Below are 18,744 nucleotides of genomic sequence, written 5' to 3' on the forward strand. Positions count from 1 at the left end.
AGAATTAGCTATTACTAATATTAAGGAAAAGAATCATAATTGCATCTTGACATATTCTCAGATAAGCGTGGTGCTAATGACAGTGGAAATAACATCTCACATGTCCAAGGACTAAGCTATATACATTTAGTACATATTTGGACACTCCACAAATACCTGACTCCCCAAAAAAAACCATGATCCTTCTCTCTTATAAAACTTCCTAGATATTTTTCCCAGACTGCAGGATACTTTCTTACCCTTGTGTAGGAACGCCACAGGCTTTCAGCGACCTTTCAGATGACCAGGCTTCAATGGGTGTCCCACCCCATGAGGAGGAGATCAGCCCAATGGGGTACTGCAGAGTGTCATACAAGTTACGCCCAAAGAGCCAGCACACTGCTGACATGTACTCGTAAATTCCATGGCCTAAGTTCTCTGTTCAGGAAAAGTTAAAGAAAATGAGTCAGAAACATAGTAGTTCTACAACTACATATAAGTCACTGGATTGGCACTGCAAAAGATCCAAACAGTACAGGTACTCAAAAAGTTGAGAGTGTAATACCGGGAATTCAAATCCATTTCGAATGAAATAAAATTGACTGAGCACCTTCTAGGTGCCAGGCACTTCTAGATGGTTGAGATACAGTAAATAAAGAGATATAGAGAGACATGGAAGCTCTCCTCATAGCAGACATTCTACAGAATAAGACATTTACCCACAGGACACCCGGGTGGCTTAGTGGTTGAGTGTCTGCCTTTGGCTCAGGGCGTGATCCGAGGGTCCTGGGATCGAGTCCCACATTGGGCTCCCCACAGGGAGCCTGCTTCTCCCTTTGCCTGTGTCTCTGCCTCTCTCTGTGTGTCTCTCATGAATAAATAAATAAATTCTTTAAAAATAGACATTTACTTGCATAACATATACGGCAAAATATGGCTAAGTGCCTCCAGGGGTACAAACAAGTAGTAAGGGGTTTTAACAGCAAAAGAAAGGATAGTGAATGAAAAGCAGATCACAAAAAGCCTAATAAAACTGACCCCCTCCCCTGAGCTTCCATAACACTCTGTGCAGAGTGTTTCCCTTACCCCCCTAAACTATTAGCTGCTCGAAGGCAGGAACCTTATCTTATTTACTTCTGCTTCCCCCATGTCTAGTACCTGATGGAGTCTCAGTAAATGTCTGTTGGCTGGTGTTGAGTGGTTGTCGGTAGCTGGTGTCAAGAGGTATCTACTGATGGGTAGGTAGAAGGAAAAGGTAAATAGGGGGTGGGGGTACACAGCTGGCATTCCAGGCAGAAGAAACTATGTAAGTAGGCATACAAAGCAGGAAAAATGTTGAAAGTATTTGGCACCTAGACCACAAAAGGAGAACAGCAGAAGGTAAGATGGGAGTCACATCTTGGTGGAAAGAAAGCAGAAGGCCAGAAAGCCACTTGGAAATGCCTGGGAATGAGAATGAGTGGAAGGCAGCCCCACCATCCAAAGTGTCCACACCCAGGCAGCCTGGGTGGCTCAGAGGTTTAGCGCCACCTTCAAGCCCAGGTTGTGATCCTGGAGACCTGAGATTGAGTCCCACGCCTGACTCCCTGCATAGAGCCTGCTTCTCCCTCTGCCTGTGTCTCTGCCTCTCTCTCTCGTGCTCTATGTCTCTCATGAATAAATAAATTTTAAAAAATGTTTTAAAGTTAAAAAAAGAAAGTGTCCACCCCCTAATGCCTGCCATCTGTGGAAATGTTACCTTACATGGCTATGGGGACTTTGTAGGTGTGACCAGGGTTGAGGACCTTGATTGTCCTGAATTATCCAGGTGGCTCCCATCTAATCACGAGTCCTTAATATCAGAGAACCTTCCCAGCCAGGGTCAGAGACATGACAATAGTAGGAGAGGTGGCAGGAATTTAGAATATGAAAGCGCCATGATCTATTGGGCTCTTCCCCGGATACCTGCAATGCCTCACCTTTCTCAGTTGGAACCTCCATGGCCACTCTCAACTGACTGATATATCACTGACCTCTACCCCCTGAAAACCACAACCCTGTCCCAGCCCCAACAGTCCTACTGTACCCCCTTCCCTGATGCATTTTATTTATGTATTTTTGTCTCATTAGCTTGCTCACCATCTTCCCTATCCCTTGATACTCAACAATGTATTTGGTCTCTAAATTTAGAGTGAAAAGGAGGTGATAGCAAGGTATAATGTATTATCCAAATCTAATGGATTCCTGAGTTTTGGGTAATATATAGGGAAGGTTCATAGACCAAAAGATTTATCCAAAAATTTACCCAAATTGAATCAGTGCCTGAATTCAGATAGTGTGATACTGAGTAGTATCAGACACTTTGTATATAATGTACTGATTTTATTCATTTCCTGTATTCCTCCACTCTAGAATGCAAGCTCCATGAGATCAAGTGTTCTTGCCTGTCTTATTCACTGCCATCCCTCCTCAAGCACTCAGAACAGTGCTTAGCACACAGCAGGCTCTTGAACATTTGTTGAATGAATTAACACTTGAAAATGTGGGAGCAGACAGGAAATGACAGATGTTGGCGAGGATGAGGAGAAAGGGGAACCCTTTTACACTTTTGATAGGAATGCGAGCTGGTGTAGCCACTCTAGAAAACAGTGTGGAGGTTCCTCAAAAAGTTAAAAAGAGAACTACCCTATGACCCAGCAATTACACTACCAGGTATTAACCCCAAGATACAAACATAGTGATCCAAAGGGGCACCTGCACTCCAATGTTCATAGCAGCCATGTTCACAATAGCCAAACTGTGGAAAGAGCCCAGATGTCCATCAACAGATGAATGGATAAAGGAATATTAGCCATCAAAAAATGGAATCTTGCCATTTGCAACAACGTGGATGGAACTAGAGGATATTATGCTAAGCAAAATAAGTCAATCAGAGACAGACAATTAAATGATTTCACTCAAATGTGGAATTTAAGAAACAAAAGAAAGGATCATAGGGGAAGGGAGGGAAAAATAAAACAAGATGAAATCAGAGACAGAGACAAGCCATAAGAGACTCTTAATCACAGGAAACAAACTGAGGGTCATTGGAGGGGAGGGGTTGGGGGAGACGGGGTAACTGGGTGATGGACATTAAGGAAGATGTGTGATGTGATGAGCACTGGGTGTTATATAAGACTGATGAATCACTGACCTCTACCCCCTGAAATCAATAATACATTATATGTTAATTAACTGAATTTAATTTTTTTTTTAATGTGGGAGCAGAGATTACCAAAGTAAAGCAGGTACAGACAAAAAAAGAAAAGGGATAAGAAAAAGCACAAGGGACCATATCTGGAGGAAGAGACTGAAGAAAGAAAAACGAGAGAGAGAGAAGTCAGAGGAGAAGCATTAGGGAGAGGAGGTACCATGCAAGCCAAGAAGAGTATGCAGTTTCTACTTTTTTAAGACTGATTTATTTATTTATTAGCTTACTTTATTTTAGAGACAGAGAGAAAGAAAGCAACAGTGCTTTCTATTAGGGCAGAGGGAGAGGGAGAACCCCAAACAGACTCCCAACTGAGCACAGAGCCAGCCACGGGGCTCAATCCCAGGACCCTGAGATCACGACTTGCGCCGAAATCTAGTCAGACGTTCCACTGACTGAGCCACCCAGGCGCCCCCGGAACATGCAGTTTCTTTTTTTTTATTTTTATTTTTATTATTTTATTTTATTTTATTTATTTTTTTTTTTTTTGAACATGCGGTTTCTAAAAGCGGTGGTCAGCAGCGTCAAGGGCCAGAGAATCCAGAGTATATAATTGGAAGAGCAGCAGTAGCCTTCAGGTGAACAAGTTGTTGAGATGGAAGCAGAAGCCAAATTACAAAGAACACATGGAAAGGCAGTGAAGAGAATGAGAACAAAAGATGTTCTAGGAAAGCTTAACAAAGCGAAGGTAAGAGGTGAGGCATCATGAGAAGGGTGTTTGTTAAGTTTCATTTTGCTTTGTTTCATTGGAATAAAAGAAAGACTAAATCTGAGAGCAGGGCCTGTGCCTGTCCTGCTCACTGCTGTATCCTTGGGGCCCAACACAAAGCCTGACACAGAACAGGCAGGAAATAAAGATTCTATGCTGAATGGACAGGGGCGTGGAAGACCAGAGCTCTAGGGGTAAAAGAAAGGCCATGGAGGGGGTGGCCCCTGCATCAAAGGCAGCCCTGAAAGGACACCAGTCAGTTAGGTTCAGACACAGAAACAAAGGAAGGGGAAGAAAGGAGAAGCGCGTTGAGGCAGTGGGGAGAGACGCTGGTGGAGCTCATGCTGCATGGCCTCAGTGTGTTCAGTGAAGCTCAAGGAAGCATCATTGCTCATAACGAGATGGAAGAGTCACTGGTGGGATCTTGGGAGGGAATGTGAAATGGCTACTGTCAGAAATTGGGTGGCCAGTCAACAAGGAATGAGGAAAAGGATGGTGGGATCATAATAAATAGATCAGAACCGAATCCAGGATTACGGATTCCACCCAAGGCACTGACCCATCATGTAAGAGATGGCCCATGTCCCAGCGATCGCTTACCTGTGGTGGGCTTAGCCCACTGCAAGTCAACCTTAGCAAGATCCTCCAGCTCCTGCTCTGCCTGAATGAGTGACACGGAGAAGATGCGGACAGACTGATAGGCTGCGGTGTTAGCCAGCTCCCTGGTGGCATTGAATATCTAGAAAAGAAACAGCAATGTCATTTCTTACCCCCACCTAGTGGGTGGTCAACTATCCTACTACCTCTTAATAAACACTGCCAACCCTCTGACCTCCTACTGAGCCTTCATATACCAAGATCAATCAAATAAATAACCAAAACCAGAGATGGGCTGGTCTGAGTCACCTTGATCCACCTTGATGAACAAAGACCATGATGAACCACATCCCCGAAGACAGCAGGAATGCAGTGAAATGTGAGATCTCCAAGAGCAAGTCTGAATCAGATGAGGTCTAGGCTGAAGGTCAACTACCAATTAGACCACTGTGATATCTTAAAACTAAAATAAAAAAACTAAAATACTTCTCTTCAGAAAAAGTATCTGATGACATAAACTTAGCATTAACTTATTTTCAAAATGGAGCCCAAAAGGCCAGGGGGGAGGTAGATTTGTGTAATCCACAGCACATGAGAGAGGTGTCTTCCAAAGGAACATACCTGAGAAACACAACTGTAGAAGGATTGAAACATACCAAAAAGTCTCAAATGCTTATATTCTCATCTCATCCTGGCACATCACCCAAGAAAAGCACGGGACGCATGGCAGCTCGAAAGGTGGTGTTCGCTGTGACTGCTGAGAGCACGCCCAAGGAACCAGACAAAGAAAAGCATCCATCCAAAGACACCACTTTTTCTCAAATCCCTTCCCAAAACCTCCCCAGTTGCCAAGAGCATGACAGCAATGGCTTGGACCTTTTCTGGATGAGGATGAGCTCTACTGAGTGGTTTCTTTGTTAGTCATTCCTCTATGAGCTTACTCAAAAGTGCTATTTCCTCCCATCCTGACTTTGCAGCTAGGTTTTTCTTTAAGAATGTATTGTAAATATATTGTTTTGTTTTGTTATTTGTGTGTGTGTGTGTTTTTCCTCATCTCTCTACTCCCCTGGCCTCGTCTGGTTTTCCCAAAACAAAGGGCTAACAGGAGCATCAGGAAGCCCAGTTATCATTGGCCTCAGGGAACAAGAAGAGCTCCAGCTGACAGGACTGCCACACCGAGAGGCGCAGGAGGCTGGGATTCTTTCCATTGGCCTCTAGCCACAGAGTGTGCAGCTGGCTCCATCTCCCTCCCACCCACCACGGGGAATACAGCTGGCCCTCCAGCCCACGGTGGAGAGAAACCCTGGAGCAGCCAGGGTGGCCCCCACAGGGCATTTCATTGAAAGAGGCTGCCCCTTGCACCGCCTTTTGACTTGCCACGGAACCTGCTGCGGCCAATAAGCCAGGCCAGCTACAAATGAAATGTCTGGGGTGGGGGGTCCCCCAGGGAGCCACAGCTTGAGACGCCCCCTGGGTGACAGCAGCTCTAGCTGGTCAGGGTTACGGGCCTTCCCACTAGCAGGACAGAGATTATATACGGTCTCCGGAAAGTTCCATAGGAAATCCAGACCTGTTTGTTCAGAATCCTGCCTGGCAAGCCTACTGTAAAACAAACAGCAAAAGAGTAAAAACAGGCTACAGAGCTCCACAGTCTATTCTGGCAGGAAAATTATTTTTCAGCAGCAAGTACCTGTAAAATGTCACCTCCCTGGAAATCAGCTCTGCTCTGAGCACTAAGGATCCTACGTTGCTGCCATGGAAACGGGGGATGAAACCGCCTTCCTTTCTCTCCACCCACACAGGCTTCCGCAGCGACTGGGAACTCGAGTGCCTCCATGAGATGCCAGTGTGGGCAGGCGGTGTGGACCAACCGGCGACGGGTCGCAGAGACCCGCTGCTAGCCCAGTGGAGCAGGGCAAGGCCGACACGGTCCTAGGTTACCAGCACATGGAACCGGATCCCAACCCCGGGCTGGGAAAAAGTTCCTTTTTCAAACTCACATTTGCATACTGTTTCAAGCCCAAACTCGAAAGCCACAGCAAGTGTTAAAAAGGGTGATGCTGGGGTGGGGGGCGATTCTTGCTCTACCTGATGACAATTCCTTCTGAAATTGGTGTCCTTTCCCAGTGTCACCAAGCCCTCTCGATTGGAAGCGCTTCCTCAGGGATATTGGCAGTGAATTTAGGAATAAAGAGATTTCAGGAAGATTTTCATTTAAATGACACTTGGTTTCCCTGGCTGATCAAACGGGAAGCCTTACTCCATCTGCTGAGATCAAATTTCATCTCATCAAACACCTCAGTGTAATTATTTTTCTACCAAGTATTTAAATGAGGATGTAAATGAATACCAAGGTATTTGAAGTCATTAAGGCTGCTGCGGCTGAGAGGGAGACCCACTGCCTCTCCAGGGACCCCCGGTTCACCATCAAAGCAGCTGCTCGCCGGTGTTCATTTTGTAACCTTTATGCCACATTCTTGAATTAATGAAGAAACGTCAAGAATCTATTTTCCTCGGAGAATCTTGGCATGGGGTCTGCATGAGGGAGCAAGGCATGTGTGTGAGAGTATGTGTGTGTGCGCCGGGGACACGCGGGGAGCTCTACTTAAAAGAATCTGGATTCTGTACGTTGCGGTCCCTTCTCTACTACAGTATAACTGAGCAGTTTTAAAGTAGAGGGAATAACTATAAACAAGCCAGCCATCATAACTCCCGTGAATCTTTTATTGTAATATGGTACCAGCCCTTTGCTTCTGGATTTTGACTTCTCTACGTGTAAAGGAGGAATGTCAGGATTGCCACAATATTGAAAACTGGGTTTCCTAACACTGGCCATCTTCTTCTGAGCCTAGCTAGAAATATCCAAGTCTTAAGACCTACCCTGACTTAGGAGGCAACAGATGAACGTTTAGACTTTTCTCCATTTATACACATCTCACTCAGCGTTATAAATAACACTCAATCTTAAAATTCCACTTCACCCTAACAACAAGATGGGCATACAATCTGCCATTTCCTTCATTTGAATGTGAAGTGGTAGGTTATAGTAGAAATCTTACCTCCTCAGAAAAGTCATGTGGAGGGGGGCAAAGAGAAGAGAGACACCATGTGTGTGTACGTGTGTGTGTGCGTGCACATGCATGTACATGTGTGTACGTGTGTGTGTGTGTCTTTTGTGCTGGGAGTCTTTAGAGGAAAAGGAGCAAAAGGGATAAAAGAGGAGTCATATAAAGCATCTTTCTGATCAAAAAACAAAGTTCTACACAGTGCTAAGAGACTGGAAAACTTGGCTTTGGATACCGTCAGCACCTAAAATGCTGTCTTACAAACTAAGTGCATGATTTAAAACAAAAAAAATAAAAAATGAACACTTGGCTGTGTCAGAAGGAATCTTTTTTTCTATCTCCCTGTATCTCAGAGCTTGTAGCCTTAGTCTAATGCACAAGATGCGTAAGAGTAAATTCTAGGCAGAGAGAATGTGTTCACTCTTAACAATATCAAAATCTGATTTAGCTTGACAGAAAATGGGATGCGATCCCCTGGCATAGACTGCTATTGAGAACCTGACTGTATAGATACAAATACATCTGGTCCATGCCTTTCTGTGCAAACAGGAAACTACAATTAAAGCATTAAGGAAAGTACTGTTTTCCTTAGTGAGTTAACAGCAATCCCACTTCTATACAAAACCATGCTTTCTCTCAAGATACAAAACTTCAATTTTGCTTCCATTCACTAGCAGTAAAAGGGAACACAAAGTTCACCTTAATAAACATTTAAATTCAAAGTTGTCCATATATTTAAGCAGGGCTGGAAACAACAGTAAATAACACATCAGTTATGAAGCCATAAACACAAGAATTTAGATTCTGAATTACAAAACTAATAAAAAAATGAAGTAGATATGTCCAGAGTAGGATCTTTTTAGTAGTATTATTTAGTAATTAGTTAACAAAAGAAAAAGAAAAAAAGCAATCGGGTAGAAGCAATAGAAGCAAAACAAGAAATCATAAAGTAAGTGAAAGGACTCAATTTCATAATCTGAAGATAAATGAATTGAGATCATAGTGTCATAGAGATTTTTAAATCTCAAACATATTTATTTCTCAAAAATTGAGAAGTAGATAATATGAGAAAGTCAGGGAAATAAAAATCAACTTGAGAAGAAATTAAGTTTTAGAGAAAGAGCTGGAGAGATAATAATCTTTTCAAGTTCTTAGCCTATTAAAGGAAACAAATCAAAGTATGCAGAACATATCTACGCCAACCCATTATGTAAATTAAATAATTTATTACTAAGATTCTTGTTTCTATAACGTGAGTCCTTATTGTAAACTGAGCCTTTGATAAATATTTAAGAGATTAGTTAAGTCAATATCAGTTTCTTGTTTTTATAGCTTTTAAAAATTATAGTTATTTCATGCTCATTATAGAAAAATCAGAACATACAGATAAGCAAAGAAAATCAATCCCGATTTCAAATGTGCCAAAGAACTTAAATCTCTAAAGTTCTGATACTGCACAAAAAAATCTTTACTCCTCTTTCAGCAATATTTTAAGCTGACAGAGTCAATATATGTCTATGAACTTGCTAATCCACTGTCCAATCCTGATTCCAATTTAAATGAAACAACAATGGTCTCCCTTACTTTTATTTTAAATCAGATAGCTCCCACCAAACAAATGAAACAATGACAATTCTGAGGCCCAAAGCACTCATCCCACGGTACCCTATCCAGAAATCCACTCTCTTTATTCTAAACACTTTTTGTGTTTGAGAAAGTAGAGCTGATCTTAAAAAGAAAGCTGAGGGCTGAAGACATATAGCACCAAGGCTTTTTTTCTACCACTGCTGCCTTGCTAGAATACCAAACTAAGAGGTGTGCTTCCCTCAGTAACTTTTTGAGTGTCCTTTTTTATACAGCTTTACTGAAGAGACCTCACTCATAGTCTATTAGAGGAGCCCCATTCTCTAATAGCAACAAAGATAGGAACTCTTCAAAGTGACTTTCATTGCTGACCACCATATTGGCAAGTCACCATTCCACTGTCCTATCCCACTTAATTCTCCATGTACTCCCTTGGAAGCCTACCCAGTGCTCTTCCACCCAACATTCTAGCAGGGTACATGGAACCTAGGGAAGTACCTACATAGTTATAATAAAGGAGAAAATATGTGAGGTCTCAAAATTTAAGAACTGTTCACCTTCAAAGACCATGACTGAAACAGAGAAAGAAGAATTGATGCCAAAAAAAAAAAAAAAAGAAGGGATCCCTGGGTGGCGCAGTGGTTTGGCGCCTGCCTTTGGCCCAGGGCGCGATCCTGGAGACCCCGGGTCGAATCCCACGTCGGGCTCCCAGTGCATGGAGCCTGCTTCTCCCTCTGCCTGTGTCTCTGCCTCTCTCTCTCTCTCTCTCTCTCTCTGTATGACTATCGTAAATAAATTAAAAAAAAAAAGAAGAAGAAGAAGAATTGATGCCAACTAAAGAAATCCTAAGCTATGAAAAAGGTGAGCAAAAAAAGTCATCAGTAGCCTATTATTTCTTTCTGTGAAAGAAAAAATCATATATAAACATATTCATTTGACATATGAATATATATCAATTCATATACGATGCCTAATTAAAGTATCAAGATGTCTACCGCTTACCTTGAGATAGTTCACACACACACACACACACACACACACACACAAATAGATAAACCAAATATGGCAAAATATTAACACCTGTCAATTTAAGTGATGAGTATATAGGTGCGTATAAATATCTTTTGTGTGTGCTTAACTTTTTATAATACAAAGTTTTTTTAATGGTGATACCTTATATTTGAACAGCAGTTTTCAATTTATAAAGGCCTTTTAGAAACAAACACAATAATTTAATCTGTAAATTAGGTCAGATATTGTAGTATAGTCATGAAAACTAATTCTAAGACATTTAACAAAATTCATCATACCTTCATGATAAAAAAAAACAGTTTTTATAGAGGGAAAACTCCTCAATATGATAAAAGGCATTTATGGGAAAACCCACAAGTAACATCACACTCAGTGGTGAAAGAGTGAAAGCTTTCCTCCTAAAACCAAGACAAGACATGGATGTCTGTTTTCATCACTACTATTCAATATTGTACTAGAAGTATTAGCCAGAGCTATTAGATAAGAAAAAAGAAATAAAAGGGATTCAAATAGGTAAACCTATCTCTATCCACAGATGATACGCTCTTATGTTAGAAAACCCAAAAAATCCACAAGAAAGCTACCAGAATAAACTAATTCAGCAGTTTCGGGGTACAAGATCAACGTGCAAAAATCACTCTATACACCAGCAATGAGCAGTGCTAAGAGGAAACTAAGAAAGAAATTTTATTTACAATTGTATTAAAAAGAATTAAGTACTTAGGAATAAATCTAGCAAAGGAGGTAAGAGATGTGTACACTGAAAACTGTAAAACATTGCTGAAAAAAAGTAAAGATCTAAATTAATGGGAAAACATCCCTTCATATCAGGAAGGCTTAACACCATTAAAATGTCAACATCACCCAAAGCAATCTACAGATTCAACATAATAACTAACAAAGTTCCAACAGCCTTTTTTCCCAGAAATGGAAAAGTATATCCTCACATTCATATGGAATTGCAAGCAACCCTAAATAGCCAAAACAATCTTGAAAAAGAAGAATAAATTTGGAAGACTCATACTTCCCAACTTTGAAACCTACTACAAAGCTACAGTAATTAAAAGAGTAAGGGGTAGCCCACGTGGCTCAGACCTGGGATCGAGTCCCACACCGGCTCCCTGCATGGAACCTGCTTCTCCCTCTGCCTGTGTCTCTGCCTCTCTCTCTCTCTCTCTCTCCCTCTCTCTCTCTCTCTGTCTCATGAATAAAATCTTTAAAAAAAAAAAAAGAGCATGGTACTGGCATAAGCAGAGACATATAGACCAACAGAATAAAATAGGAAGCCAGAAATAAACCCTCACATATATGGTCAATTGGAGTTCCAAGAGTTGAATGGGGGCAAGGACAGTCAGTCTTCAACAAGTTCTTCTGGGAGAACTGGATATCTATTTGCAAGAGAATGAAGTTAGACCTTCACCTCATACCATATATAAAAATCGACTCAAAAAAATGGATCAAAGACCTAGAACTATAGAATTCTTAGAAGACAACATTGCAACACTGGATTTGGCAACAATTTCATGAATATGACACCCAAACCACAGACAACAGAAAAAAAAAATAAACTAGACTTCACCAAACTTTTGTGTATCAAAGGACACTCTCGAGAAAGTGAAAAAAATGACAGCCTACAGAATGGGAAAATATTTGCAAGTCAAAGATCTGAAAAATGTTTAATATCAAGAATATGTACATAATTCCTACAATTCAACAACAACCCAATTGAAAAAAGGGGCAAAGAACTTAGACATTTCTCCAAAGATATATAAATGACCAATAAGTACATGAAGTAACGCTCAATATCTTTAAACATTAGGGAAATGCAAATCAAAACCACAATGAAATACCACTTCATATCTACTAGCATGACTATAATAAAAAGCCAGAAAGTAACATGTGCTAAAGAAATCAAAACCTTTGCAGACTGCTGGTAGGAATATAAAATAGTACAGGCACTGTGGAAAAATGGTTTGGTGGTTCCTCAAAAGTTAAATATAAAACTAACAGATGATCCAGCAATTTCACTCATAGGTATATACCCAAAAACATTGAAAGCAGGGACTGGAAGAGATATCTCTAGAGCAATGCATAGCAGCATCATTCACAATAGCCAAAAAACAGAAACCTCCCAAGCGTCCATCAACAGAAGAATGGATAAACAAAATGTGGCATACACAATGGAATACAATTCAGTCGTAAAAAGGGACAAAATTTCAATATATGCTACAACATGGATAGACCCTGAAAACATTATGCTTAGTAAAATAAGTCAGACACAGAAGGACAAGGATTGCATGATTCCATTTACAATAGCATCTAAAAGAATTGAATATTTAGGAATGAATAAATCCAGCCAAGGAGGTACACCAAAAACCGAGGTACTAAGAAGAGGCAAATTCATAGAAAGAAAGCAGAAAAGAAGTTACCAGGGGGCTGGGAGAAGGGGAAAAGGAGGACTTATTGTTTAAGGGGTACAGAGTTTATGTTGGGGATGAAGAAACAATTCTGCATACAGATAGTGGTGATAGGTACACATAGGACTGTGAATATATTTAATCCCACTGAGTTGTATACTTAGCAATGGTTAAAATGATAAATATGATGCTATATTCATTTTGACCACAATTGTTTTTAAAAAGCACATTTTGAAAACAAAGTCTCAGAAATACAAAGTGATTTGCTCCAAGTCACACAACTGGTAAAAGGCAAAGCCAACATTCAGTCTCAATTTGTTAAATCTCCATGACAACAAAAGACATGTATTATATTAGACGCATAGCTTAACACAAAATCTAATTGTTTTGATTTCTGAGGCTCTCTCCAGAAGCTCATCTTCTAAAACCTATCAAAAAGAAGAGTAATCTGGGGATCCCTGGTTGGCGCAGCGGTTTAGCGCCTGCCTTTGGCCCAGGGCGCGATCCTGGAGACCCGGGATCGAGTCCCACATCGGGCTCCCGGTGCATGGAGCCTGCTTCTCCCTCTGCCTATGTCTCTGCCTCTCTCTCTGTGACTATCATTAATGAATAAAAAAAAATTTTTTTTAAATCTTTAAAAAAAAAAAAAGAAGAGTAATCTACTTTATCTTTCAATTTGATGTGAAATCCGCCTGACCGTCAGATACTTCAGCTTCTGCCTTTAGCTCAGAAAGGAGAGAAAACAGTGCCCTGCACCCTTACACTGAACTAGGTGTGATTAAGAAAGCAGGCTCTGGAGTCACATCGCCTGTTCATATCTGGCACCACTATTAACTGTGTGACCTAAGTAGGTAAATTAACCTCCATTAGATGAGGACCAGTGTCCTCATCTGTGAGATGAACAACCGTACTTACCTCATTAAGTTAAATTAATTATTACATGCCACTTAGAAAAGACCTTAGTCCATGGTTTAAAAAAAAAAATTCTTGCCCTCTTCTTCCTCCTTCTTTTTCTTCTTCTTCATCATCAACATTATTTATTAACACTGAGATTCTGTAAATTACCTGTGAAACCGTCATCTGCATGTTACTCTGCCCACTGCAAAGCCAGACATCTCCAAATAAGACATCATGAACTCTCAGGGTGAAGTTCGTTTTCCCAAATGTCTGCTGTGCCATCACCTCATAAGGTCCACCAGGCTTCATAGGATCCAGTACCACCATCCAGCTGTTAGAGTGTGCTGAAATCATTGAAAGGCTCCAAGGAATTAATCAATCAATTAAAATGAAATTAAAGTCCAGTCCTGCCATGCATCACACTCATTTGTGGCTAAACACAGCCATTGTGATGGACTGAACTCAAAGATATGAAGATTGGCCAAATTTCACACAAGCAAATAAGAAATAACAAAAGCAACAGCATTTCTATGCTTAATCTGTGCTAGTCCCTCCTTCCTTGTAACTGAAGCATTTATAAGAAAAATAAATCAGCCAGCTATAATCCTAAATGAGAATAGACAAAAACCGAGATTAAAATTCAGGGAGTTTAATTTAAAAAAGCACAAAGTAGAAATTCCTATTAAACTAACCAACTGTCAATATTAATAGAATCATAACCCAATAGATTTACACAGGGCCCCAAACAAATTTGAAATTATCTAATCAAAGGTGAACACAGGTTAGAGAAAATAATTTATAATCTGGAACTTCCCCTTACGTGATGGTATCATCCTTGTCATCAATCACCCACCCACACTCCATGTTGCTTCCAAGGATTAACGATACCAGTGGGTCTGAGTTCTCCAGACTCACAGGTGAGTGCAGAGAGTGACATATAAAGAAGCAGTAGGAGCATACAAATTAATCTCTCTGTGAAGAAGACATTTAGACGTGCCCAATTAATTATTTTCACAGAGTTATTTACCAGACTCAAGGTTTTCGGACTCAATTAGGGAGATGAAAAGCTATCCAAGACCCTATTTCAGAAATTCATAGCATATTCCTTAGGAACCACCCCCCTACCACCTTCCTACCTCTCACCCACTCATACCACCACCACTGCCAACATCATACTCAGAAACTTAGGGAAAATATCTTCAAAATGGCAAAATTATGCCACAGAGAACCAAACATGAACAAAGTTGAAGACGTGAGAGTGAGAAAAATAAAATAGAGAAATGATCGTTGTAAAATAAATATTCTTGGCATAATGCCAAAGAATACAAAATAATCTCTAATTTGCATCCATCATATCGACGTGAATTCTTTTTTATTTATTTTTATGTTTTGTATATTTTTATTGGAGTTTAATTTGCCAACATATAGCATAACACCCAATGTTCATCCTGTCAAGTGCCCCCCTCAGTGCCTGTCACCCAGTCACCCCAACCCCCCGCCCACCTCCCCTTCCACTACCCTTTGTTCATATCAACATTAATTCAAAGGGAAAGAATGGTAAGAACTGGAAATGGAGTACCCTGAAGTTTTTACAGCAACCTGTAAAAAAAAATGATAATTATAAAAATACTATCCAAGTGCCTACTATGTACTAGATTCTGTGCTAAGTTCTCTCCAATCAGCAGAAGCCAAGCAGAATCCTGAGAGGTCCAGATGCACAACAGGAGACTAGTAAAAGCTCCAACCATACAGGATTGCTCAGAGCCTTGGGGGAAATGTCCAAAAGCCTCGAGCCATCCGCGCAAGCCTGCGTGCTTGCTCCTCTCAAAAGTACATCCAACTGAGGTTGCTACTCCCATCCATCCCTTGGAGGTCAACTAAAGCTAGGACCAAATGCTCACTATTGTTTTTATATCACCAATAGCCAGACATCAACATATTAAATGTATAATTCACCTAAAGCAGAAAAATCACTGTTTTGGAAACAGTGGGCAGCGAGTACAGATTGTGTCGCACAGGTGCGATGTGCTCCATATGGCTCGTGCTTCTGAGCAGACAGACGCTCCAATCTGCCCAACTACAGTCTTGCCAAGGTCTTTCCAGGCTTCTTGCACTGACATAGCTTACTGGAGCTCGGTCCTTCTGCCACCAACATTACTCATTTATTGACAAGGTGGTCAAAGAACCTCGGGCAGGACTTTTTTAGCTCTCTACTACCGTACACTCTACTCCTAGCCACTGCCGTTCATTAGATACTTACGCATGGCCTCAACCCACGAAATCCAGCAAAGAAAATGGCCTTCGCCAGGGCTTCTGGAAGCTTGTGCTGCCCCCCAACCAAAAGACAAAGGACAGGAAGGAGGGACCTTTGGGCAAGAGATGGCAACACGGTCTTACCACAACAGGTGGGTGAGCTCTCTCCAGCGCCTAAAGGGTCTAAGAGAAGCCAGGATCCAGACCTGAGCCTGATTCCCAAGAACTGCCTCCTGAGAACGATCAACTCCCTCAAAGACTTTGGAGAACTTTTCTGCCCTACTCTTCAAGTTCACTTAGTTTCAAGCAGTTTTCCCCTCCCCTCAGTAAAAGGAAACTAAACTGTGGCACAATAATGAGGGTTAAGTGGAGTTATTGCCTGGGAACATGGGGGAAACCAGATCCACCGCAGAGAGCTAACTAGTGGTCAGACTAACTCAGAAACAGCTCATTTAAAACAAGGAGGATTCTCTCCCATGTTAAGTATATGTGAAGGAGAGCAACCCCCCGTGAAGGAGAGCAACCCCCAGCTTCTCCAACTAATGGCAAGGGTAGGCTGACAAAGGCAAAAGTCACCATGTTTCCCAAGGAGAACTCATTGGTTTTTGACTGTCAGTTCAGGGCTGGCTGGGTAAAGTGGAGCTTGACACAGGATGATGAAATCCACTTATGGTTTTTAGAAACTGTGTTGACCCACCAAGTCCACTAGGTTGAATCCAAATAATGAAACTGAGTCATTGACTATGAAGAGTTGGAAGCTCACCATCCATCCAGCTGGCTTTCTGCTGGTCCTGATGGGCCTTCTGAGCAACAGCTTCTTCTGGGCCCGCATCACCTGCTCTCTTATAACCTCTCTTCCAATCCAGGCCCAGGTTTCTGTAAATTCTCATTTTTGTTTCATTCAAATCTCTGCTTCTTCACATTCTTTCTTCTCCCACCAGGGAAGATTCATGTTCTTCCTTCATTATATAGTTTCTTAGAGTGCTTACCGTGTGCTAGGCACTCCCATCAGTAAATGACAGAGAGTAAACCCCAACCCTGAGTTACACCAACAGGAAAGCCATGCAAACTGATTAGGGTTTTGTCTTTCCATGTCCAAGGGTGAGTATACCTGGTGGCCTATTTCTTCCTGTCCCTCTTCTCTTCATACTCCGGCCAAAGGCACAAGTGAAAAATTCTCTCCATTTTCTCTCCACCTCCTTGACCAACCCCCAGTTCAAAATCAGGGGAACAAATCATCAAAGGGAAAAAACATTAAAAGAATTTGTCTGAAGACGTGATTAGTCATAAAGTGCTTTCGTGTTTTTTTCTTTTGGCTGTTCACATCAGATGTTAATTATTTTTCAGGTTATTGTGCCAAATCTCAGATGCCAAGAAGAGGAAAAGGAAAATTATCCATGACCTATCCCTTCCCAAAAGAAAAAGCCTAGAGCTGGAAGAAGCAGCCCTGTTCACTTCTTCCCCCACAAAATTCCTGGCACTTCACCAGCTGCAAATCAGTTCAATGATGTGCAGAAGTGACTTGGAAGTCTCAGTGCCCAAACTGCCCCGTTACAACCTGCATTTATTCTGTATAAAGTGCATCTCCACCACCGTTAAACATGAATGTAAAAAGAAAAAAAAAGCTTGCATATTTTTTCTATCGAGAAAACTGTTTATGCAAGTTAAGTTAGAGCATCCCATGACAGACACACCCCCAGGTGACACCCAATAAGTAGTCACAGCCTCGTATAATCCCCTCCCCTCAAATGCATGCAGAACCTGTGACTTGCTTCCAACCAACAGAAAATGGCATAAGGAAGAAGATGTCATTCTTGTGATTAGGTTACATTATATGGAAAAGATAAAGGGGTTTTGCAGAGGGAATTACAGTTCCTAACCAGGTGACTTTAAGTTAATAAAAAAAGGAGATTTCCTTGGGTGGGCCTGACCTAATAACATGAGCCCTTTAAAATAAAGAAGGTCTAAAATAAATAAATAAATAAATAAATAAATAAATAAATAAATAAATAAATAAATAAATAAAAAAAATATAGAAGGTCTAGAGATCAGAGATTTGAAACAGCAGAGATGCTTCCATGAATGCTATAGGCATAAGGAAATGAATCTGCTGCAGCCCACAGGAGCTTGAAGAGGCTCATTCCCTAACCAACCTTCCAGATGAGAACACGGCCCAGCCAACACTTAATTTCAGTCTTGTGAGACCCTGATCAGAGAACCCAGCTGAGTGATAGCCCAGGCTTCAGATCTCTAGAAACTGTGTCACAATAAAAGTGTGTTGTTTTAAGTACCTAAGTTTTTGGTATTTTATTGTGTAGCACAGTGCATGCTGACACTGCAACCAGGAGGTTTGTTTTTTTTTTTTTCTTCTCTAAGGGGTTTAAGCTTTTTGTAATTTTCTAAGCTAGAGAAAATATCTCTACTCACCTCAATCATGATGAAAAATCAAGACACACTCTCATTTTATCACCACCACCCCCTCAAGCATCCCTCAGGTACCTCAGAGTGAGAGGATACACCCTATCCTCCTCCATTTTATTCCTTGGGTCTGAAAGAATCATCATGCATCATTTGTTAATATGGTTGGGTTTTTTTGTTGTTTTTTGTTTTTGTTTTTGTTTTTGTTTGTTAATATGGTTTGAATAGGCCCAGTACCTGGCCCATATTCCCAATCATCCCTCAAGTTTTAATTTTCCCAAAGCTTAATTGCCAGTTGTCCTGGACAAAAACCTTCCTGCTGTTAATTCCATTTTGTTGTGGGCACCCAGGGGATTGATTATAGGTAATAAGTTAAATATTAACAGAGACAAAGTGACAATTTGAGATAGTCTAGCTGAAAATCCCAGAGTCCTCATCAAAATTTAAATAGAAATCAACCCTCCAATATACCCTGGAATGTTTCCTTTGAGAAGCATTTTCTTGGTGCCCTATAAAATTTCCTACATGTCTCCCTCCTTTACTCCAAATAACACTTTACCCATT

The 18,744-nt window shown here is 41.1% G+C and overlaps 1 protein-coding gene across 2 annotated transcripts in view; it reads right to left on the reverse strand.

The window, feature by feature from the left end:
• The window catches only part of SIAE (sialic acid acetylesterase), a 38,548-nt gene that overhangs the window by 12,494 nt on the left and 7,310 nt on the right, over positions 1–18,744 (reverse strand). For both annotated transcript variants that reach the window (XM_055305558.1, XM_055305559.1), the window contains exons 3-5: positions 13,678–13,853; positions 4,518–4,656; positions 240–417 (exon numbers count right to left, since the gene is read on the reverse strand). In XM_055305558.1, the coding sequence (XP_055161533.1) occupies positions 240–417; positions 4,518–4,656; positions 13,678–13,853 (493 nt within the window). The remainder of the gene's footprint in view (positions 1–239; positions 418–4,517; positions 4,657–13,677; positions 13,854–18,744) is intronic.

Source organism: Nyctereutes procyonoides, unplaced genomic scaffold (genome assembly GCF_905146905.1).
Source record: "Nyctereutes procyonoides isolate TBG_1078 unplaced genomic scaffold, NYPRO_anot_genome, whole genome shotgun sequence".
NCBI classification, from domain to species: Eukaryota; Metazoa; Chordata; class Mammalia; order Carnivora; family Canidae; genus Nyctereutes; species Nyctereutes procyonoides.